The 25,920-nt window shown below is 33.4% G+C and overlaps 1 protein-coding gene across 2 annotated transcripts in view; it reads left to right on the forward strand.

Moving 5' to 3' along the window:
- LOC125074683 overlaps nt 1-25,920 on the forward strand; it is a 40,443-nt gene that overhangs the window by 6,691 nt on the left and 7,832 nt on the right. For both annotated transcript variants that reach the window (XM_047686067.1, XM_047686068.1), the window contains exons 2-4: nt 1,113-1,192; nt 17,837-17,919; nt 18,297-18,425. In XM_047686067.1, the coding sequence (XP_047542023.1) occupies nt 1,128-1,192; nt 17,837-17,919; nt 18,297-18,425 (277 nt within the window). In that variant the 5' untranslated portion in view covers nt 1,113-1,127. The remainder of the gene's footprint in view (nt 1-1,112; nt 1,193-17,836; nt 17,920-18,296; nt 18,426-25,920) is intronic.

Consider the following 25,920-nt stretch of genomic DNA (forward strand, 5'->3'; position numbering starts at 1 on the left):
AGATGAATTATAAACACAAATCAAGCACATGAAAATTCAGTGGTGCTTGCCTGGGTTTGAACCCGAAATCATCGGTTAAGATGCACGCGTTCTAACCACTGGGTCATCTCGGCTCGGCTTTAATTACCTACCTACCTTAATCTCCGTACTGCAGTTGAATAAATCCTTAACAAACCACTCAATCAAAATTGTCTATTTTAGTAAATAAAGACACTACAGAATGTCTTTATATACAAAGTTCACAGCTTTTTTGTCATAAGACAATACAGACCGAATCTCTAATTGTAAAAGTAAAGGATAAAAAATGGTCATTGTGGGTTATCCCTAAGAGATAGCCATATACCGTCACGGACTATTTTGTAGACCTTATTAAGATGTATAATACTGTAGTACATTATTTAGATATATCTCGTAGGGTTCAGCCAGCGTTTGCAATGTAAGGGCAAAAAATGTGTTTATTTACGACATTGCATTAGAAACCTCTATTATTTTCAGTGTTTCTGTACTATATTATGCATTTAGAACTATCTCTTGAATCACTCTATCTATTAAAAAACCGTTTAAAACCGTTTGCGTAGTTTTAAAGATCTAAGCGTACATTAGGACAGATAGCGGGAAGCGACTTCGTTTTATACTATGTAGTGATGACAACTTAAGAGTTTGAAATGATCTTTCCCCTCTTACTTCGAATTACTCTAATTGTATTTTACTATATATATTATAGATGAAATACTAAGGTACCAATAATTAGATTGGTTATAATTAAACATAAAAAAAACTCGCGTGACACGTAACAACGCTTACTATTTGCGTAAAAACAGTTTACTGAAAGGACAAATTCAGTGGCGTAGCTATCGTAGGACCAATTGCAGTGTACCAAAGCCCCGGAGCGCAGAGGGCCCGATTATTTTCCAATGCCCCCTGCATTTGCCCCCCTTGCCCAACTAGCTACGCCACTGGTTTAATTTCATTTTAATTCGACCTCGAAATAATTATTTACTTTGTGCTTCAAGAAGTTTCAATTTAAAAAAAAATCCAAATAGTGATATTATATTGAATTATTATTAAGTTTAAAGTATCTAATATCTTAACATTAATCTTTTTCGTTTCAGCTTACTGATTTCAAAATGGCGACGTCCGACATTACGTTCCAAGATGGCAACTTTAAACATCCATATTTACTTGCATTGGTGTGAGTAATCATTCATTGTATGATAGAAATAAGATTATAATTTTAATAGTTGTGTTATAGCCTTCATATTTCTGATTAGCCTAAAGGTTGAAACCGAATACCTTTAAGTGTTAAGCCCAGGAAGAAAACGTTCATAAATGTTCAATAGTCAAATTTAAAAGAATCGTTAAAGAGTGTTTGTGTGCTAAAGGACATTACAAAACTAAAGACTTTTTACTTAATAGCACACATTGGGAATGAGATGATCACCGCCGGGCTATTATTAAATGAAAACTATAATTATAGAATATGACATAGAAAACATCTCGCTGAGTTTCTTTCGCTGGTTCTTTACATACAAACTTGACAATCAATGAGCTCAATAATAATATAAGAAATATACTTTGTTTTATTAGTCTAATTTGAGAACATACTTTTGTGTTAGATAGCCTATTAATTGAGAAAGGTTTATAGCCCACGGGGTCAGCAGTTACGTTTAACAAAGTTTGCAGCAACTAGTTATGATATCAATATTATTTAAAGGTGACGGTTAAACCTTTACTTGGTGATAAGACTTTGTGAAGGTTTTGGGTAGGTACCACCCAGTCATCAGATATTCTTCCGCCAAACAGTAATACTTTTTTTTTGTATTCCGGTTTGAAGGGTGAGAGTGTAACTAGAGCCATAAGTAATATAATACCGTAGTTTCCAAGGTTGATGGCGCAATGACTATGTAAAGAATGTTTGATATTATTTACTGCGTCAATGTCAATGGGCGGTTCTGAACACTTACCATCAGGTGGTTCATAAGCCCGTCCTCATACATATAAGTATACAAAATTACATAAAAGTTATATTCAATGAAGAGCTCTTTGGGCTATATTCAATCACAGAGCTAGAGATCTTTGAAATTGTTTTTAACATTGTTGGAATACTCGGTGTTCAATCATTGCATTTTAACCACAATAATATTGATTATTTTGAACAATGATAAATAATAAACACGAGATGACTGTAAAACGCGAGCAAAGCTCTGGGCGACAACTAGTAGATTGTACATGGGATGGAATTGGTATTTAACTTGACGGTAGGTCTTTGTGCAAGCACGTCTGGGTCAACCCACTCATTATATATTCTACCGCTGAACAATACCGAAATCCGACACATACAAACATACCGCAGACGCAGACACACGATAACTTTACGCACAAGCACTCTGTGGAACCAGCTTTCCCCGGCGGTTTTTCCGAGCCCCCCGGTATTGAAGGTATCCATGGGCGGTGGTAATCACTTTCCATCAGGAGAGCCTTCTGCCAGTTTGCCACAGAAATAGTAAAAAAAAAAAACGTGTATTTCGAGGCAAATGTGTGCAACCAATCAATAACACAGTATAAATAAAATATTTACTGAATATGTTTGTGACAGAAAGTAAATACTATACTAAACAAACATTTAAAACATTCGGCCTTCGACACACATTCTTGCGTTGCGTAAAAATTTTAATTTTTTTATACGTTACATAATCTGTGGCCGCGTTTAGCGTGCGAGCGGGAAACGTGATGTCACTTTTAACATATTATTATCTAATAAATTCTATTAATTGCTGTGATGACCCAGTGTGTAGAATTTGCTTTAAAGTTTCAACCGATTTTAGCGGGTAGTGTTTGTAATTCATCTCTTGTTCGCTGATGAAGGAAAACATCGTGACAAACAACTCCATGCACGTGAAGCTCTGCCATATGTGCAAACCTATTGGAGCAGGAGGTTTAAGACTACACTTGAGATGGCTATAGCCCAGCAGTGGGTTTTACTTTTACTAAATACTAATAGAATAAGAATTAATTGATATATACAGTAGAATCAGCTTATAATGACTCCGCCTATATTGACCAACCGTTTATTGTGACGTACTTACACCATGAAGTTTGGTTCTCATATTAAATTCTGTAAAAAAGTCGGATATAATGACTTTCTTTATAGTGACAGTTCGCTTATTATGACCCATTTTTAATAAATTGTGTCCGGTTATAGTGACCGACATGATTCTTTACACCTTCGGTAATGTTCCCGGCGACGTTCGGCACCTGGCTCATTGTTTTTAATTTGAGTAAGTAATTGTCACTAAAAGGTCGTCTGCAAATTTATTCATAGCAATATTGAAAATGATTATTTGACCATGGCTGTGTCTTCTATACACAATAATATTAGAGACTATTATTACGAAAAAATGAAAAAACAATAGCAGACAAAAATTACAGATTACTTACATTAAAATATGAAAAATATAGTACATACATACACATGTTTCGTATATACTTATTACGTGCAAAATATATATGTATATATATACTATATATACTTTTTTTTCACAAAACGCTTTGTATGACGTCCGGCTATTATGACGTATTTGTCAATTCCCTTCGATGTCATTATAAACGGATTCCACTGTATTTATAAGTTTAGCCTTTCTGCTATTTGCTGTAAAATTAAATAAATAAATAATTCCTATCATAGAGCCAGGAGACTATTAATACAGGGCAAACTTATTTGGGCTCCAGTCCACACACAATTATTGTACATATTATTAAGGCGCTTAAAAACATAAAGTGTAATGTGGCAGAGAATAAATAAATTCATTACTTTTATTAAGTGGGACGAGAATAAAGGAGGTTTTAAGATTATTGTTTCATTTAACTATAGATGTGTTTTAAGGAGAAGGCTTGAAGTTATTCCACCTTTAAATGCCAATGTACCTACACACATTGTGGCATAATATCATCCTTTACATATGCAGTTGTTCTGCAGCAGGATATAACTTTTAAACTGAAACTCATATGATATATCATTGGTTTGACCGGATTTGAACCCATAGTCTTCGGATAAGATTCATTTTTGTGTTAACTGGGCCTCGGCTTTAACTATGTCAGTCCAATATAATTTTACGCCCATTGATAAATAAGGCAAAGGCATTTCTACACTCTGCCGCTGTAGTCGTTGAACAAATGTAATCTATCGCCACAGATTTCTTCACGATGTTTTAACTTCAAGTCGAAACTAAGTCGTGTTTTATCAGCACTGCCTAGGATCTTATGACTTTAGGGCTATTCCGATTTTCGAAATTAGTCGAATGCAATTCAATTTGTTTTTTTTTTTTTAATTTATTTTGTTATTAATATTTACTTTGTCTATTAAAAAGTTAAAATCTCGTGTTAAAAAAAAATATACGTTGATAAATATTACTCAATTTATAGATAAAAGTCTGTATAGAAGAGCTGATAAAAAAGCGTGTGGTTATTATTCGCCGATTTTCATGGAATATAAATATTAACGTATATTTAAATAATATAACAGGCATTGTGGATAAAGTTCTTCTTAATTCGAATCGACTCGGTTCGATTTAAAACTTTTATGAGCCTATTTGAATAAAGAATATTTAAATTGATAAAAAAAAATGGATTCCTAATAACACAGTATTCTAAATTTAAACAAAAGAATCGACAAAATCACGTGTTTCCTACTATTATAGTTTGTACCTACAATTGGCGCGCTGCCATTTCAATGTCAAGGGTTCAATGAACTCACAAGATGGTTGACATGCGTAATTGAATAGACTATTTTAAAAATAAATCATACTATCCGACTGTCATGGGTACTAGTATTCAGTATTGTATAAACTTATAAGTTATAATAGTTTTTTTTTTTGTCTTAGGAATTATTTATAGACTATAATTTATGCTGAATTTTCTAACGTTTTTTTTTTTTCGCAAATTTTAAACAAGTAACGGCCATGCTGTGAACGTACCTATTAAATTTCTTGTGGCATTTTTTTTATTAATAAATGCAATAATTAAGTTTTTTAATAAAATAAAGATTTAAATAATTCATTTTAAATTAATAAAATAAATTAATTATTTTTAACGTTAAAACTCTCTGTTCATTTTATTTTTCTATTATTTTTTACATTATCTGTAAAATGTATTATCTATTACCTTTATCATTGTGACACAATTTGTAAACACTTTACACTACTTTTATTAAATAATTATGAGATTAGATTAAAATCATTGTTTTGAACTAAGTACGTATTTTTGAACTTCTTGCTGAAATTACTAGCACCTTATTACACTTTTCTACTAACGGATAGATCATAACAATTTACATTAAATATATTTTTAAATCACTCGAATAATGTAATTATTTGTCGTGACGTGTCAATTAAGAACAAAGAACTTGTTAATCTTAAATATTATGCCACATAAAATAATATTTATTAGAGATTGCACTTGGTGGTAGGGCTTTGTGCAAGCCCGTCTGGGTAGGTACCACCCACTCATCAGATATTCTACCGCCAAATAACAGTACTCTGTATTGTTGTGTTCCGGCTAGAAGGGTGAGTGAGCCAGTGTAATCACAGGCACAAGGGACATAACATCTTAGTTCCCGAGGTTGGTGGCGCATAGGTGATGTAAGGAATGGTTAATATTTCTTACAGCGCCTTTGTCTATGGGCGGTGGTGACCACTTACCATCAGGTGGCCCATATGCTCGCCCGCCAACCGATGCCATAAAAAAAAAGATTAACAAATTAAATTATGAAATAAGCTGTCGCCTACGGCTTTGCTCGTGTTTTATGGTTTGGTTGTCAGGTATGAAGCATAAAAGTAGCCTATGTCCTTCCTTGGAGTTCAAGCTTGCTTCATAAGAAATTTTATCAAAATTGACATAGTAGTTTGGCTTTAAAAGGGCAACAGAAAGACAGACAGAGGTACTTTCGCGTTTATTATATTAGTTCATATTAGTTTTGATTGGAAATAGTTTCGTGCTATAATAATTACATGTAATAAATTAATAATCATATAAATTATTAGCTGTGCCCGCGACTTCGTGCGCGTTGTTTGAATTTAAGTTATTTGGATATTGTAGCGTGATTTTATTTTTATTCTATAAATAATTCTAAAATAAAAGTAGCCTAAGTTACTCCTTATTACATCCGCTATCTGCTAGTGAGAGTCCCGTCGAAATTCGTTCAGCCGTTCCAGAGATTAGCCGAAACAAACAGACAGACAAAAATTGTAAAAAATGTTATTTTGGTATGTGTAACGTGTATACATACATATGCATTTAGTAAAAATGGGTTATTTTAATATTACAAACAGACACTCCAATTTTATTATATGTATAGATATAGATTATGTCATCCTCTGACATAACACCGTATTGGAGGCCAGTGTTGCTCGCTAATACGAATATTAGTGTAAAACGTAATCTTGGAAACGAGTGGAAGGTGTTTGTTTCCTCACATAAACAAGATTATGTTTAGAGTTTTGTGATTATGTTTGCGCGAGAAGTATAGTAAGCACCAGAACGTTTATGGCGATTTTTTCGAACAAAATGCTTTTTTTTTTCAACCACAAACATTGACACACATTTGACATCGAATCGACGCGATATCATTGGTTGAAATATTGAATTAAATCTGTGATATTCATTATGGATTCGCGAAATGGCGTTTAGAACGTGGTCAATGCTGTTATCGGAACTCTGGAAGTAAAATTAGTTTAGTGTAATAGTGTTGTATTATAAATACAGATATATTAGTCAAGTTCTGTTAATAGTGCACAATTATTAGCAAAACGCATGAAAAACGTAAATCTAAAGTTTGTTTATCTTTATTAATTATAAAATAATTATAAAAGGAATAGTTAATATATCTACTATACAGTAGCAATGTTTATGGGCTTGGTGAAAATCGCGTCAATTTCTAAATTTATAATTATTTGAATTTTTGTACGAATTAAAAAACTTTTGTTGTAACGTCATGCACTAGTTTTCATTAAGGTAATAATTTTTCGATGGTAGATTAAAAAAAATACTAAAATTATTTAAAAAAAAAAATATACCTAATAATTTTTTTTGATCGAATAAATCATAAGTTTTTGTCGTTTTGTACTTCTTTTGACGTTTTATGAAAGAAAAAATGCGGGTGAATTTTTAATTTTTATGATGCGCGCGCACAGTGAATACTACATGGTGAAGTTGCTCGCTAAACTGACAATTAATTGACAAGTCGCTCTAAATAGACAACTTCACGCCTCATCTTATTTTACGATGTATATTTTATTACAATTTTAAATTCTCAATATTTAAATTTGTGAGCGAGTGTCATAGTAGTGATGAAAAGAGAAGAAATTACATTAATGATTATTATTATTTCATTATTTTAATGTAAATAATGATTTGCGTGCAATTAAAACAATTTCTAAGCACACCGATGAGTCAGAACTTTTCGTTCGCGTAAACAAATACACACACCTTTTTTATCTGTGACTTTTATGCTTGACATAATTTGGGAGGATTAATTTGACACTCCTAAATATATTTATCTGTGAAATTAAAATTATTTTCACTTTACAATTAATTTAAAAAAAAAAAACAATTCTTCGATAGCGTTCATAAAATACAAACTTGAATGCAAAATAAGTTTGTAAGCAAAATACATAACATGAACAATATAAGCTTATATTTAAGTTATGGTTTTGTGTATATTTCGCAAAAAAACACAGATCGCTAACCTACAAGGGCAATCAATTGAAATACCTCTTTAAGTCAAATGCCTTTAATTCTAGCGTATCTTGACATTTAGTGTGACATTTGTTATTTAAAACCGTAATTAAAATTAAGAATTAAGCTGAAACTTATTTAAACATTTTATAAAGATATAATTAAACAAAATATTGATTATTTAATAAAATAATACTTTTTGGATGAAGAGACTTGGGTTGAGGCTTGGGTTCCAAAACAGGACTGATTAAAAATGGGAACTTTTGGTAGTGTAAAATAAATTTTGAAATCCGATAAAAAATAAAATATATGTAGAAAAATACTTAAATATTATGATTTTGAGCCATAAAAGCGCATTATCAATTTATTATACGTATTAAAATTAAAAGTCGTAATTTTTACTCTGTATATCACGTGACTTAATACACGAGCCGCCATGGTGTGGCGTCAGATAGGGAAAAACTGTCATTTGAATATCATCTGGCACTTTGATAAACAACTTTTCGGGAGTTTTAATGCTAGTATTTGTACATACACACCAACGATAGCGATTGTAATTTATTATTTTCCCAAAAAACAGAAAATATTTATAGCCTTTAACGTGGAATGTGTGCCAGTAGTACATACACAACTTGTTTTTATCAATATGACGTCATTAAAATGACTGTCAGATTGTAAATCTGTTTATTTAAAAGAGCAACGATGTTTGTTGCCGTTTCTTTGCGCTGGAGGCTGCTGTCCAAAACGGTGGTAGATTTTAAATACTGACGATTCAAAAATGCTTTATTGTAATATATGTATAATATACTTGAATAAAATACATTTGATTTAGTTCTTAAATACTAAATTTAGAGCACACTAATCACAATTCAATTTAAATATTATTCTATACAGCCCAGTTACGGAATTTTATCGTAAAACAAAAACCGATGACACGTGAGCGCATCACTAACGTTTCGCAATAGTTCTCATTGTTATAAGTCTGGCGTGAACTTTGTGCCATCTGACTGATAAGACACACAATGAAGTATTTGAAATGTCTATAATTATATAACTAGCTATCTGCCCTGGCTTCGCACGGATCTGTATAATCATTAAATAGTATAAAACAAAGTCGCTCACCGCTGCCTGTCTGCCACTGTGCATGCTTAGATCTTTAAAACTACACAACGGATTTTGATGCGGTTTTTTTTAATAGATAGATTGATTCAAGAGGAAGGTTTATATGTATAATACATGCACAATATAGTAGAGAAACACTGATAATTTTAGATGTTCCTAAAGTGATGTCGTAAATAAACACATTTGTTTGCGCTTACATTATAACGCTGGCTGAAGCCTACAAGACCGAAATGATGTACTACAGTATTGTACACCTTAAAAAGCTTTACAAAAAAGCGCGATGGTATATGTCTATCTCTTAGGGATAACCCACTATAACCATTTTTATTATTATCCTTTACTTTTTACGAGAAATAATGGCTTATTTTCGAAGCGATTTTAAGCAGTACAGCATTAATCCTTATCCAATTAAGTACCTTAAATACATTGTGCATTTAATTTAGATCAATACGGCTCTTTACAGCGTGTAATTTAAATAGATATTTTCGAAGATATTACAGATTTAAAATGCGGTTTGTATTGTCTAATGACAAAAAGCTATGAACTTTGTATATTATGACATTCTGTAGTAGATTTAGTATCTGCATTGCACCCGTGCGAAGCCGGGGCGGGTCGTTAGTACATAACTAATTAACACCATTGGTTTACGCATGACGTATTCTGAGACAACAACCATCGTCGTATTCTGAGTTGGATTTAAGGAGGCAGGAGGCCCTGGGGCCTCAAATGAGTGAGGGCCCTAGACAAACAGACGCGTGGAGACCCTAATAATTATATTATGAATTAATAAGAACATTTTAATTTCAATCTGTAAGCTATATTATAATTTGACTATATCTGATCTTTATTAACTCGTCGAAATCTCTATTGTGGAGTCCTTTTTATGAAGGGGCCCAAGGGCAGTTGCCCCGGATGTCCTCCCCTAAATCCGACCCTGGTCGTATTTCATCTTATTAACACAAAATCCTAATTAATTTTACAACTAAATTAGTGAAAGCCTTATATAAATCAATTCGATAGTTTTTTAAATTATCGCGTTCGGATACACAGACAGACATACGTCGCGGTACTTTTGTTTTGTAAAATTAGTGTAACAAAACCGTATTATTCAAATAACGTTGAAAGATGCCATTACATACAGGAATATTTATTTATTTATTTATTTATTATATATTTATATATTATATATTAATATAATTCTAGATATGGTGTTCCAGTGACCAGACACCGTGAATCTTATCTAACGTTTTTTGGTTCAAACCGACAAAGATTGCCATATTTGAAAATTCGTGGAAAGTGATGGAATAAGCTCCAAGTCTTCCCCTTGAATGGACGGACTTAGCAAAATATCTAATCGATTTAAAATATCGTATAAGAGTCTACTTTATAGTATCGTCATGATCACTCGTGAATTATCAAAAGCGTCTTACGGTGATTATTATGACGCGTGTATTTCAAGTGTTATAATTATTTACAATGTTGTATTTAACTTTCTAACGTTTCACGATCGAGTTATTCGGTGAGTTTCGAGTGTATTGTTACAGAATCGAAATCAAAATATACTTTATTCAAGTAGGCTTTTACAAACTACCTTTGAATCTTTGTTTACAAACTATATTAAATGAAGCTACCAACGGTTCGGAATGCAGATTCTACCGAGAGGAACGTACATGAAACTCAGTAGTTATTCTTTTCAAACAATTAAAATACAATGTTATGTTAGTTAAACATAAAATTATACTTATATAATAATAGCGACCCGCCCCGGCTTCCCAATGCTATACAACGTTTACAGCTTTTTTGTCATTAGACAATACAAAACGCTATGTTCCTGCATTTGAAATCTGTAATATCTTCGAAAATATTCATTGCTGCTGCTGTAAAGGGTCTTATTCATCTATATTAAAGGCAAAGGCACAAGGAAGCGACATTTTTATATTAAGTAGTATCCTGCCTGCACCAAACAGCAATCCTAAGTATTGTGGTGTTCCGGTTTGAAGGGAGAGCGAGTTTGTGTAACTACAGGTACAAGGAACATAACAACTCAGCTCAAAAGGTTAATGGTGCACTGGCGATGTGTGAATGTTTTTTTTTACAGCGCTAATGTCTATGGGCGGTGTTGAGCACTTATCATCAGGTGGACTATTTGCCTGTCCGCCTACCTACGTCATTTAAAAAAGAAACTATATTTTATTAACCAAGCTGTTTTATTTTTATTCATTAAATTCTTATAACTTATTACAAATTTACCAACCGTCACGTCACGGTTATTTTAAAAATATTTAATAAGATTTCGTGCGGTCAGCCGAGCGTGATTTTTAAGACACATTCAAACGCATACTTTCACGTTTATAATATTATTAAGATACATTTATTGTTATTAATAAATATTTTAATAAAACGATATTATTTCAATTGTAACTAAAACGTGTTTTAACCATTTAACAATAAGTAAGAATTTAATTTAATTATTTATCTATTATGTTTTTACGGACTAATGGATCAATACATTGGAGCGTAATTATATTTAAAAAAAAAAAGAACGCGCGATCGCCCGTCACTGAGGTTTGAGTTTACTTTTTGGCGCGAAGTTTCTTATAAACTATTGCTGAGTCATAGAAAAATTGCCGTTTAGTTGGTTTTTTTTATTAATTTTTAAGTAATTAATGTTGTTTATTATTATAAAGTGCAATCGTTTCTAGGATTAAAAAAAAAAGTAATTTACACTTGTGCTCGTTAACAATATATCCATGTCGTGAAACATTTATAGGAATACGCTAATGGCTGCTTCATAATATATTTATGAAAATACTGTTCATACGGAAAGATATACAAAAATGTTCATTAAATATACAAGAAATAAAAACGAAATTATATTTTTTTTTCGCTTCGCTCAGACGATTTTGGGCAATGGTATACGCATATATAATAAGATACCATGAAATTTTAATAATCAACCATTAAACAAATTTATTAAGACTCAATTAATGAATTAATATTAAAACTCATTTAAATAATACTTTTTGGATATAGATGCTTGGCTATACAGAAGTATTCCATAAAAGCTGATACATACTTTTAATACAAGAAATAAGAATAAACTTGTAACCCCTACGTTCCGTTTGCATACGGTACAGAGAACGTTTTTGGGCAATGGTATACGCATATATAATAAGATACCGGGAAATGTAACCAATTTACCATTTACCAAAGTTTATTAAGACTAAATTAATAAATAAATCTTATTATTCATTAAAATAATTCTTTTTAGAAAAAAACGCCTGGATATATGCTCGGGTTCCATCACAGGAAACTAATTATTGGAAAAAACAGCATTGTAAATCTGTTAAAAGAGCAACTAAGCGAGTTTCTTGCCGTTTCTTATAACTGGAGTCTGCTTGCCGAAACGGCGGTGGTATTTTAATATCGACGATTCAAAAACGCTTCATTGTGAAGTTTACTTGAATAAAATTGGTTTGATTTGATTTGGATTTAAACTCCAACAGGTCTGTTCAAGAACAGTAATTGTAAATACTATACCTTATAGTAAATCTGGTTTTATAAAAGAGCAACTATGCAGTTTCCTGCCGTCTCTTTTCGCGGGAAGTTGACTAGTGGTCGCCTATGGTTTCGCTAGCGTTTTGGAGGTTGATCGTTAGGTTTTAGGCATAAAAAAGTAACCTTAAATACTTAGTTACTGGGTCACTCATCCTTCGAAACGGAATACAAAAATAATGAGTACTACTGTTTGGCGGCAGAATATCCGATGAGTGGGTGGTACTTACAAAGAATTTAATAAAATTTAGTCTGAAAAAGTTTGAACTCCAAAGAGGAACATAGGCTACTTTTGATGCCTAGCACCATGACTAACCCCTAAAACGAGCGAAGCCTCAGGCGGATAATAGGTCAATACAATTTTATTTTCAGATCGCTGATGTCCTGTTTTACAAGCATTAGCATTAGCATTAGCAGCCTGTAAATTTTCCCACTGCTGGGCTAAAGGCCTCCTCTCCCTTTGAGGAGAAGGTTTGGAGCATATTCCACCACGCTGCTCCAATGCGGGTTGGCGGAATACACATGTGGCAGAATCTCGTTGAAATTAGACACATGCAGGTTTCCTCACGATGTTTTCCTTCACCGCCGAGCACGAGATGAATTATAAACACAAATTAAGCACATGAAAATTTAGTGGTGCCTGCCTGGGTTTGAACCCGAAATCATCGGTTAAGATGCACGCGTTCTAACCACTGGGCCATCTCGGCTGTTTTACAAAGGAGTACAATATTTCGGATCAGAAATCAAATCAAATCAAATCAAAATACACTTTATTCAAGTAGGCTTTTACAAGCACCTTTGAATCGTCATTTAACAAAATATTTTAAGTAAAACTACCACCGGTTCGTATTCGATGTACGAGTAAAAAGAACCAACTGTATAAATCCTAGAAGTGAAGATATTCTTGTAAATTCAATAAATCTATCCTCTGCATAAGATTATATTATAAACTAGATGAAAAAACTAATAATACGGTTTATTAATGATTCATTTATTAATAATTTGTTATTGATAAGTTTCTATTGAATTTATCGTACACGAAATCCTTATTTGGAATACACTTTCTGAACGCATCCGTAAACGTCAAACATGGCCGCCCGTTGAACTGTCATGTCATTGAATTTCATAATTCATGGATTTAATGTCGAAATATCTCGATTATACGAATTTTGCGGATATATGTTGTCGATTAAAACTCATTATTTTTTAAGGATCTATAATTGTGGATAGATTTCGATTAATGATATAAATATACATACATTACGCAGCGAAAATCTCTTGTTAAAATAGTATTCATTGCCATATCACAAGTAATCGTTGTTGTCGTTTTTGATTGGTCAGGTTATTATAATGTATATATTTTATGAATAATATTTACGTATATATTATATTAACATATATTAAGTATTTATCCGTATTTATAGTTTTGTGTGTCGTGTATTGTGAATACTTACAGTATTTTATAATTGTACTTACGTACTGCCCAAAGGTTGCCTGGAAGAGATCGCTGCTTTAGCGATAAAGTCTGTTGCACTTTAACGGCAACGTTTGTTAATCCAAATGTCAAATTTAGTTTCTATTGCTGTGAAATAAATAATAAATAAATCATATAATGTACAGAATTGTATTGATCACTAGTTTCTGCACGCGGTTTTGCCCATAATTCATCCAAACTATGACGTTCATGCTGTTAGTATGATAATACCTTGGAATTTCTTGTCTTGTCTTCACTGCTGGGATAAAGGCCTCCTCTCCTTTTGAGGAGAAGGTTTGGAGCATATTCCACCACGCTGCTCCAATGCGGGTTGGCGGAATACACATGTGGCAGAATTTCGTTGAAATTAGACACATGCAGGTTTCCTCACGATGTTTTCCTTCACCGCCGAGCACGAGATGAATTATAAACACAAATTAAGCACATGAAATTTCAGTGGTGCCTGCCTGGGTTTGAACCCGAAATCATCGGTTAAGATGCACGCGTTCTAGCCACTGGGCCATCTCGGCTCTCGGTTCTTCTCGGTGGAATCAAATTCTGAACCGATGGTAGATTTCGTCTTCTTAAACAACAAGTCAGAAGTTTAAAATCCCAGTTGAATTCGGATATATATTAAGTTGCTAAGAACACTTAAAGCTCTTTTTGAATTATAGTCCGTGGGTTGATAATTTGATAGCCTTTAAAACGTCACGCTTAGAAGATTGTCCGTTTATATCTAAACTAATCTTTACTAATTATTAAAGTAACTCTGTCTGTCTGTATTTCACGGTTAAATCAATAAACCGAATTTGATGAAATTCGGTACAAAGCAAGTTTGAACATCAAGGAACGACATAGGTTATTTTTTAACTGAATCACGAGCAAACCGCGGACGACAACTAGTATTATATAATATTAGTTCAACACGGTCAAAACCACGAGACATCGCTAGTCATTAAGTAATCTGTGACTTAACTAAACATCGCCATTTAATCTATAATTATTTAAATGAGATAATAACGGTACGTACAACATTGTATGATTCCCACGTGTAATTATAATTGCTTACCAAGTTATTATTTAATCTTAGATAAGATTGATAATGAGAGCAGTTAGGAACGCGTGGATTTTATTTGCTTGCTTTAGTGGGTAAAAATCCCTCCCATAAAGCTCGGTCTCCTAGGTTTAATTAGTGGTGGTTTGTTGTGTTCCGGTTTGAAGGTTCAGTGAGTGCTACAGGCACAAGGGATATAACATCTTAGTTCAGAACTTTCTGGCAAATTGGCAGTGTGAGGAATGGGTAATATTTCTTACAGCGCCTTTGTCTGTGAGCGATGGTGACCGCTTACCATCAGGTGATGTCACTTTGTAACGAAAGTCTAGCAGGGTTCGAAAAAAATCGATTTTTATAATAAATATCAAAAATCCGATTTTTTTATATATATCCGATATATCTGATATATATCCAGGCTAAGAAAACGAAGCAAATTTTATTCTGTAAGCACTTAAAAATGTAAAAGGTATTTGTAAAATAATACAAGTGTCGAAATACCACATTTCTTATTAAAAAAAAGTAACAAAGGAATTAGTGTCTATATATTTGATAAAGAATTTTTTAATGAACACTGTTTAGCGGTAGAATATCTGCTGAGCGCGTGAAACCTACCTAGAAAAAGTAATACCATATTAAAATGCTAGTTAGATCAGCTTTAAAAACGAAAAGTTTAGAGCGATATATCACCTGTGGCACGTTAAACCGATTTGCTAGAACCGGCAGCATCCTAAGCGCGTTACGGCAGCAATCATAATCAATTGATCTCATTATTCTATTTGCAGCGAAGTGCAATCAACGTGACAGGAGATGAAAATAACTTCAACACCATTTTCGAATCGAATAAAACTTAATTTTTTTTATTTTAAACGAACAAAGGAAAAAATTGTTACATAAGTTGCCAGTAAATTTGCCACTGCTGGGCTAAAGCCTCCTCTCCCTTTGAGGAGAAGGTTTGGAGCATATGGTTGGTGGAATACACATGTGGCAGAATTTCGTTGAAATTAGACACATGCAGGTTTCCTCACGATGTTTTCCTTCACCGCCGAGCACGAGATGAATTATAAACACAAATCAAGCACGTGAAAATTCAGTGGTGCCTGCCTGGGTTTGAACCCGAAATCATCGGTTAAGATGCACGTGTTCTAAACATTGGGCCATCTCGGCTCTTAATTATTCATCTCGTAATAATTATATTTGTCCAGCATGCATTTTTTTGTTAATCCGCTGTTACATACAACTCTTTAGTCTCTGGTGACAGTTGAGTTAGTCAATTTTTTGTTTAAAGGATCCAACCAATCAATAATATTCATTTTTAAATGTACTCATGGCGTTGTGGCTATAATATTGTCAATCTTATTATTATCTGCGCCCCGCAAATTCACCTCCGTTAAATTCGAATTTATTAAAACAAGAAATTAAAAAAAAAAACGTTCGTGTGTTAAACCATAATTTAATTATTTAATATACTATATTGTACATGGTATATATTTTGCTTTCAAAGTTATTAGTGTCTTCAAGTTTAAAATTTTCTAAACGCTCTCTAAGTATATATTGTTGTATTTTTTTTGATTAATTGTAAATTAAAAATAATTTTAATCTCACAGATAACATATCTAGGAGTGTCAACTTAATACCTCCTTCCGAATTGTGTCAAACATAAAAGTCACAGATAAAATAAAGGTGTGGGTATTTATATACACGCGCGAAAAGTCTACATTTTCAGCGTTATTAAAATAGTTTTTAATTGCAGACATATATGCATACGTTACTGTAAAAGCTCGAACTACGGTCGGTCGGTTAAGAGTAAGTCTTAGGGTTTATCGATATGAGTTGGTATATGTAAGTATTTCTGAAAATGGGACGATTTTTTCGGGCTTTTACCAGTGGCGTAGCTATCGTACGGTCAGGTGGTGCAGTGCACCAGGGTCTCGGAGCTCAAAGGGCCCTCTAGCCTGAACTTTGAAAGGAGCGGGACAGCCAACTCGCCGGAAGCTAGAAAACCTCGGCCCTGCTTACAATTTTTAAATTTTTTCTATCTTTAATTTTGAAGGGCAATATAAGTTAAAGAGGAGGTGGAAAGAGGTGGTGAGCGGCGCCCTTGGCCACCTAGCTACGCTATTGGCTTTTACCATTCGAATTCCAGCTGGTAGATGTTGGTTTTAGGAATAAAATAATGAGTAATTCTTAATCACTTATTTCAATTAACTATTAGTCAAAACCTTAAATATCAAACGATAGTAATTAAATAACTAACCTAACCTATTTAAATTATTTTCATTACGGATATTATTTTATAACACGTAATGACATGATTTTTTCAACGTTCACCGTGCCTTAAGTGTAAATCCTAAGATTTACTAAGTAAATGGTGGCAAAAGTTCGAATCTCAAACCGTTTTGGGCATTTACCATTAAGGATTGGTAAATCTTAGGTTTTACTGGAAAATCGTAGTTCGAGCTTTTACAATAACATATATATGAAGATTGTGTTAGATTTTGTTATACGAATACTATTACAGACACTCGATATGATATAGTTGTATGCAAAGTTAGCATGCGTACATCGTACACTTAGTATTCCTAGGGGAAATTATTGTTTATCTAAACGGGTGCTTAGGTATTTGTAAATATCCTACCGTTGATTCTTCGTATGAATATAGGTAGGTGGAAAGACGAAAGAACTACCTGATGCTAAGTTAACACTACCCATAAACATTGGCGCTGTAAGAAATATTAACCATTCCAACCTCGGGAGCTAAGGTGTTATGTCCCTTGTGCCTGAAGTTACACTAACCACGCAACGCAACATGCAAATTAAGCGCTTTAAAACAATCTCTACCAGAAATTGAGCATAGACTTTAGTCTATAGCTTTTTAAAGCTGATTTATTTATTACTTTCAGACGTTGGTGTGTTTCCTCATTCTGGAGCACGGCTACCGTTATTCTGCACAGAATTATAACGGCACCCATACCCCCAATTAAAGGTAAATAATTTATTATAAGTATTTCAGACTACCTTAACGTTACTTCACTCGGATACAATAAGGTTCTATATGCAAATTTTGGATTAAAGAACAAAGATAAGAAGAATAATTCTTCTTTTGTTTCTGAGCTAGGAAAGTTGAAATTCTCGGCTTTTCTCTGCGTGTATTATACGCGTAAACCTTCCTCTTGAATCACTCTGTACATTGATGAACCGTATTGAAATCCGTGGCGTAGCTTAAAAAATCTGAGCGTACAGACGGGAAGCGACTTTATTTTATACTATGCAGAGATTCTATTTAACTTGTGATGTTAGTGATATAGCTTGTTTATATAAATTAGTGCTGTTATTATATTTAACATAACAGTTTATTTCCAGCGCCGAAGGTTCCAAAAACTCGACCAGCGAGCTCGGATCATTTACACCCTGAGCCGAAAGTGGAATGTCTGGTTTTACACACGCCCGGCGAACCGACCCTAGATATTATATTCGTCCATGGACTTTATGGTAAGAAAAATACACTATGATCCACACGAATTGTGATCCGCTATAATAATTATATTACACTCGCTTTGCCTACATACATATATATATATATATATATATATATATAACGAAGGGTTGGGTATTAATTCGTCTATTTATTTCCAAAAATATAAGTCTCGTCGTTTCTGTTCGTATCTTTTCTAATCATCCATCAACACTGACATTTTTCGATTTCTTTCTTGTTAACGTAATAATGACGTTGTCAGCTTGTACAATAAAAATAAAATAAATTGTAAATAAACTTTTTGATGCTTCGACATATATATTGGGGTATTATTACAATGCAAATTGATTTTCTATAACTCTAAACTTTTTAAATCTTACCTTCTGCCCTTATCCCAATTTACTGGGGGTCGGCGCGGCATGTCTTCTTCCATACTTCCCTATCTGACGTCATCTCTCAAGTAACATTCTTTCCAGCCATATCATCTTTCACACAATCCATCTTTTCATTGGTCGTCCCCTTCCTCGCCATCCATCCACGTTCATGCTCAAGACCTTCCTCACAATATGTTCCTCATTCCTCCGCATAACATGCTACCATGCCCATACCGTGCTAGCCGCCTTCCACATATCTTCTCGGCTATCGGTGCCAATTTCAACCCTTATGTACTAATTCTTTACTCTATATTTAATAGTTTTGAAACATATTCCAAATTAAATTAGTGTTAGTTGTGTCATGAAATTAATATATATTTAGAGAATATTACAATCAACTACTTTTTAAATTTAATATTTAATAAGTTGTAACTACTAAGTAAGGATGAATTAATAATGCCAAATTTCCGACTCTAGATATTTTAACTTTGCTTAAAACTTAATATATAAGGCATTTAATACAAGATTATATGATTATACGATAAAATATCCGTAGACTTTTAGGCAGGATATAGAAATAATTTTAATGAACTTTCAAATCTTGAAAGAGAGTATTAGCTGTTCAGTTGCTTGCCGGCTCTTTTTCTTTGCATTCCGAACCGGTAGTAGCTTCATTTATAATACAATTCTATAAAATGACTGTACACAACTGCTTGTTCTAAAATACTACTTGAATAAGTGTACTTTGATTTGATTTGAGTATCATGTCGGTATGTGTCGTCAATTCTATTTTCCTGTCAAAATCAAAATCGAAATCAAAATATACTTTTTACAAGTAGGCTTTTACAAGCAATTTTGAAGCTACCACCGTTTCGAATGTAGATTCTACCGAGAAGAACCGACAAGAAACTCAGTAGTTACTCTTTTTCAACGTCTAAAAATACAGTCATGTTAGTTAAACACAATTATATATGTATATTATGTCTCCTGCCTGGAAGTCAACAAGCATTAACTCCATCCTTTTTTTTCATCTATATAATCTTGTATCGAATAATATGCCTTCTTTACCGATGTATTTTATACAAATGACTTGAATCTATGAAACGGCAAAGTTAAAAATGACAACACAGAATAACATTGCAATAACCTGCTTGAATAGTTACAAATGGCGCTTGCCCAGCTTGGAGCTCATTGTTCGTTTAAGATCCAATTGTTCTTGGGCAAGGTTTATTTTATAAAGTAAATAAAAATCGATACTTCATTCAAGTTACAAAATATTGCATTTTCATTTGTTAGATTCGTCTATTTAGTAACGCTCTTTGGTGGTCAGATAAATAAAAAATGAATTGGTCTTTACTGACGTACTCTGTAATCAAAATGGCGGAAAAGGATAGCTTCTGAGTTTCGTGCCGGTTCTTCTCGGTAGAATCAATTTTTCGAATGAGATAGATTTATATTTAGTTCAACATATGTCAATTCAAAATTGCCTTTATGAGCCTTATTTGAATAAAGTATACTTTGATTTGATTTGTCTTCATCGCGCGCCAATATAAATCTCATTTTCCCGCGCTTTTGCGATCTGTCACTTGTGATGACAGAATAAATACACAGATTATATAATATTATACTAGTGTGTCCGCGAAACTTCACGTTTATTCAACTGTTTTTTTTTTATTCATTTCGAAACCTATGACGGGTTTTGTTTTGATTTTATTTCATTGTAGTTTGTTGTTTCAGTCACTCGTTTATATTTGGCGCCAAAAACTCCCGTGATGTTAAAACGTCTTTTAACACCACGAGAATTTATATTAAAGTTGGTTACTAAAATTCACTGATAACAAGCTAGAAAATGTGAAAATTTATTATTTATAATTCGCTAGTTGTTCGATGATTTAACAATCAGTCCTAATATGACTAATTCCAAACTATTGTCATATAACTTTATCGATATACACCGCGCATGCGCACCATATCCGGCAATAAGATTGTTTTTAACTAAATCATGCCTAAAACCGTCAAATACCATCATAAAATTAACTCATTTAAACATACACATGCCTATAGCCTATTCCAATGGAAGTAGGAAAAAAATTAAACAAACTTTAGTTTTACATATTTCACGCGATTCACTAATAACTCAGCTATATTAAGTTCTGCTTGGAGTTAATGATTAATATATCTTTATTTATAGTAAAACACTATTACACTTAACTACTTATTTCCACTTTAATTTTACTTCCGAAATTCCGATAACAGTTTCGTCGACGATCAAAACGCAATTTTTTCGTGAATCCTGTTGTTCGTTTCGCTTTTTTCCTGTTATGGTTGGAATAGAGTATATATTTTATGTTATTACGTTTTCTCCACGACGTGCTGTCTATAACACGTGAATAAAAATAAAATTTTATTGTGCCAATGAAATGCAGTCACATTCCAAATTTACGAATTTAAAATTGATGTCGAAAACTTTGCACTGAACTCAACGAAGACTCATTCATTGACTCCAAATCTGTTGCGTAGTGTTGTTCACGAAGACTAATAAATATTTCGTAGGACTCTAGATTATGGTCTGGATGGTATTTGGTCAGTTTGTCCAAAATCTGTTCATGTATATTAAAGGATCGCCATTTTTAAATTGTAACCCGGAATCTCTCCAGCGTACATTTCATTAAGATAACCGTAACGTAATTTATAATTAAACTAAATATTTTTAAATTATAAACTTATAACATTGTCATGAATCAGTCTTTTTTATTTAAATGCAAATCCCCCCCCTTTAATTTAGTAGATTAGTGCGACCAGACACACGAACACACATGGATATAAATTTATCATTACCAGTTTATACATTTCCACAATTACAATGCGTTATCATTGCAAAAATATTCTTAAAATGAAAGCCTTAAGGTCGAGTTTAGATCTGGCGAGTCTTTCTCAACAATAGAAGGATGTTGATGAACTCATTGAATGCCGTAATTGGAATCAAAATAGACGAATTAACGTTAATTACGCGAGAGATTCCATGAAAGCAAACGCACGACATTTTTTATTTTTATTTTATCCGTAGGCGGACGGGCAAATAGGCCACCTGATGGTAAGTGGTCACCACTGCCCATAGACAATGGCGCTGTAAGAAATATTAACCATTCCTTACATCACCAATACGCCACCAACCTTGGGCACTAAGATGTTATGTCCCTTGTGCCTGTAGTTACACGTCTCACTCACCCTTCAAACCGGAACACAACAATACTGAGTACTGCTGTTTGGCGGTAGAATATCTGATGAGTGGGTGGTACACGGGCAGACGGGCATTCGCAAAGCCCTACCACCAAGTAAATAAAAATATGCTTAACTTTATTGTATTTCTTGGTGGTAGGTAGAGCACTCATCACATATAACGCCAAGAAGTCAAATTTAGTATTGTAGAGTTCCGGAGCCGAGATGGCCCAGTGTTTAGAACGCGTGCATCTTAACCGATGATTTCGGGTTCAAACCCAGGCAAGAAACACTGTATTTTCATGTGCTTAATCGGTGTTTATAATTCATCTCATACTCGGCGGTGAAGGAAAACATCGTGAGGTAACCTGCATGTGTCTAATTTCAACGAAATTTTGCCACATGTGTATTCTACCAAAAACGTGATAACTCAAAAATGGTTCACTTTTGCATTTTGCATATAGGGATTAAAATTATCGCATAGAGTCACCCCTATTACCTCCTTACGGGAATACGTCGAATTACCATTAACCCTATATATCCGAGAATCAATTTTCCCGCCATGACGAGTATCTGTCAACGTTCATGTTGCCAGATTAAAAAATACAATATTATAATTGAATCTTACGATATTCTCATGGCATAGAAAGTAAATGATAAACAATTTTAGTCACTGACATGAGAGGATTTGAAGATCATCGTGAATATCGCCGAAATTGTTATCCATAATTATGTTATAAATTCGAAAGTAACTCTGTCTGTCTGTCTGTCGCTATTTGGGCCAAACTATTCACTCAATTTGATGAAATTTGTTATGAAGCATGACTTAACTCCAACCAACGATACTAATTATAGGCTTTTTATACCTGACACTTATCCACGACCAATCCTAAAAAAGGGGAGCAGAGTTATTAGCCAATCGTACAGAATATGAAAATCTAAAGTTAGTTTATCACAACACCTCCTGCCATTGAAACGGACCCCGAGTAACGTAACACGTGTAATGAGAATACTCTTGGACGTAATCGAGAAGCCTTAAGTGTGCTCAGAAATAACTCCAATGTCACGTAGCCAATGTCACGGCCGAATGCACTGAATTCTAAGTCAATTAAAGGGTTGCAATAATATGTTTATGTCACGTTAACTGTGTGGAAATCGTCACATTGGCACCAGTTTTTTTTACGTACAGTAATAGTAACAGCCTGTAAATTTCCCACTGCTGGGCTGTAGTCTTATCTCCCTTTGAGAAGAAGGTTATGGGAATATTTCACCGCGATGCTCCAATGCGAGTTGGATTCACATGGAGCAGAATTTCGATGAAATAACACACACGCAGGTTTCCTCGTGACGCTTCTTTTCGCCGAACTCGAGATTAATTATAAACACATACTAAGTATATGAAAATTTATTGGTGATTTGAACCCGTAATCATCGGTTAAAAAGTCGCAGAATCGAGTCTCTCTATATAAAGGGACATTCTTAGTATTTAAAAAAAAACATTCTGCGTTCAAATACTTAGATAATATATGTGTCCTTGGTTCTTTGTGTCCAGAACGTCTTAGTAACTAAGGTAGAGTTTATACTAACATACCTCGGACAGCACGTATAGCCATTGGTCCGAAACTGTTTCCAAACGTATTGGATTCTGAGAGAGAGTGTACTTGGTGGCTTTGTGCAAGTCCGGGTAGGTACCACCCACTCATCAGATATACCGTCAAACAGCACTCAGTATTGTTGTGTTCCGATTTGAAGGTTGATTAAGCCAGTGATACTTGAAGGGACGTAACGTCTCAGTTTCCGAGGTTGCGCAATACCGATGTAAGGAATAATATCTTTTTCTCATTGTCTATGGGCGATGGTGAGCGCTTACCATCATATAATAAAAGTTCTCTTCTGTGTGCGTACACATTTGTGCCTCATAATAATGTGCTTTAGTTTAGTATCAGCTCGTTTTTATAAAGTGTGTGGGACGTATTTATTGCGCATACGACTTTATATTTAGAGCAATCATTCATAGACAATGTACTGTACTTTTATTTATAAAATTGGATTTACTTACCGACAGACATTTATAACTTTGCCGTTTCATAGATTCCAGTCATTTATAAAAAATACATTCGTAAAGAAGGCATATTATTCGATACAAGATTATATAGATGATAAAAAAGCGTGGAGTTAATGCTTGTTGACTTCCAGACAGGAGACATAACATACATATATAATTGTATTTAACTAACACGACTGTATGCTTAGATGTTGAAAAAGAGTAACTACTGAGTTTCTTGCCGGTTGTTCTCGGTAAAATCTACATTCCGAACCGGTGGTAGCTTTACTTTAAATAGTTTGTTAAATGATGATTCAAAAGTGCTTGTAAAAGCCTACTTGAATAAAGTATATTTTTATTTTGATACCATATCGAATTTATTTTATTAATAACTAGATGACGACTGCGACTTCGCTCGCTAGTTTTTGAGTTTATCGCGTACAAGCCGACGGACATATGTGGGTATTGTTTTTCAATATTTTGTGATATTCGCAAGAACCCCTAATACCTACGTTTAGTAGTTATCCAAAAACAACAATGTTCAGGTTAAAATTCTTTATTCAGCTAAGATTATACTTTTAAATTATCGTTTTACAAGAATCTATTGTTAATCGGTTTACCGGTCATGGTAAACCGGTTCAGAATACATATTCCATCGAGAAGAACCGACGAGAAACTCAGTAGTTACTCTTTTTATCAATTATAACTTATTCTATATTAATAATTTCGTGCAAGTCTAATTAAAAAAAAATAATGATTTTTTAATCGACAACATATATCCGCAAAATTCGTATAATCGAGATATTTCGACATTAAATCCATGAAATTCAATGACATGACAGTTCAACGGGCGGCCATGTTTGACAAAAGGATATAAATTCCGAATACTTACTTTTTGAACATTATGTGAACCGAAATAAAAAATATTCGGTAATCATAACATTTATATCAAAGTTATATGTTATATAATAAGTCGTATTTATTTAGTTTTACTTATTTTACACGAGCGAAGCCGGGTTTTGATATAATATGCTATAATCATAAACAATTTACTTTATGTATCTGTGCGAAAAAAATCAAAGAATACTTACTCTAAACTCTATTATCTGTTTCGTCATTATTATTCAGCAATCGAAGTGTCTTTGTATTTTAAAAAAAAGCAGCCTAATTTTAGTTAACATTGCTCTGACTAAAACTATCTCATACTTTAAATACATCAAGACTTCCGTTACAATGTGACATCACCTGATGGTAACCGATCACCATAGAAGATGGCGCTGTAAGAATTAACCATTCCTCCCACCGCGAATGTGCCACAAAGTTCTGAACTAAGATGTTATATCCATTGTGCCTGTAGTTACACTGTCTCACCCTTCAAACCGGAACACAACAACACCGGGTACTGCTGTTTGGCGGTAGAATATCTGATGAGAGGTACCTACTCAGACATGATAGAACAACGCCCTACTTAGTGGATTCTGCTAATTTATTAATACTGTATTAAAAAGAGGTTTCAAATATATAAAACCCTTAAATTATTTATACGTCCATATAGACTGTCAGAGAAAAATGTTGGCTACTATACCCTGTACATAGCTTGATAATTTTGACAGATGTAATTTTTTCTGATCGACATAACTTTGCAATGACGAACATATTATTTTCTTAATTTAATGATTTTAAAAATATTTCAAAAAATACATATAATACAAAAGTTCCTAAAGATTCATGCGTTATCCGAAAATTTTAAGACTTTTTATGTTATATATTATTGCTTGAAAGTAAAATTTAAATAGAATCGCTGAAAATTATAGACGCTTGTACAATGTTACTTCGGTCGGACGGTAGGGACGCGAATAACAGGCAGTAACTGCT

This window comes from Vanessa atalanta, chromosome 28, assembly GCF_905147765.1.
Source record: "Vanessa atalanta chromosome 28, ilVanAtal1.2, whole genome shotgun sequence".
NCBI lineage: Eukaryota > Metazoa > Arthropoda > Insecta > Lepidoptera > Nymphalidae > Vanessa > Vanessa atalanta.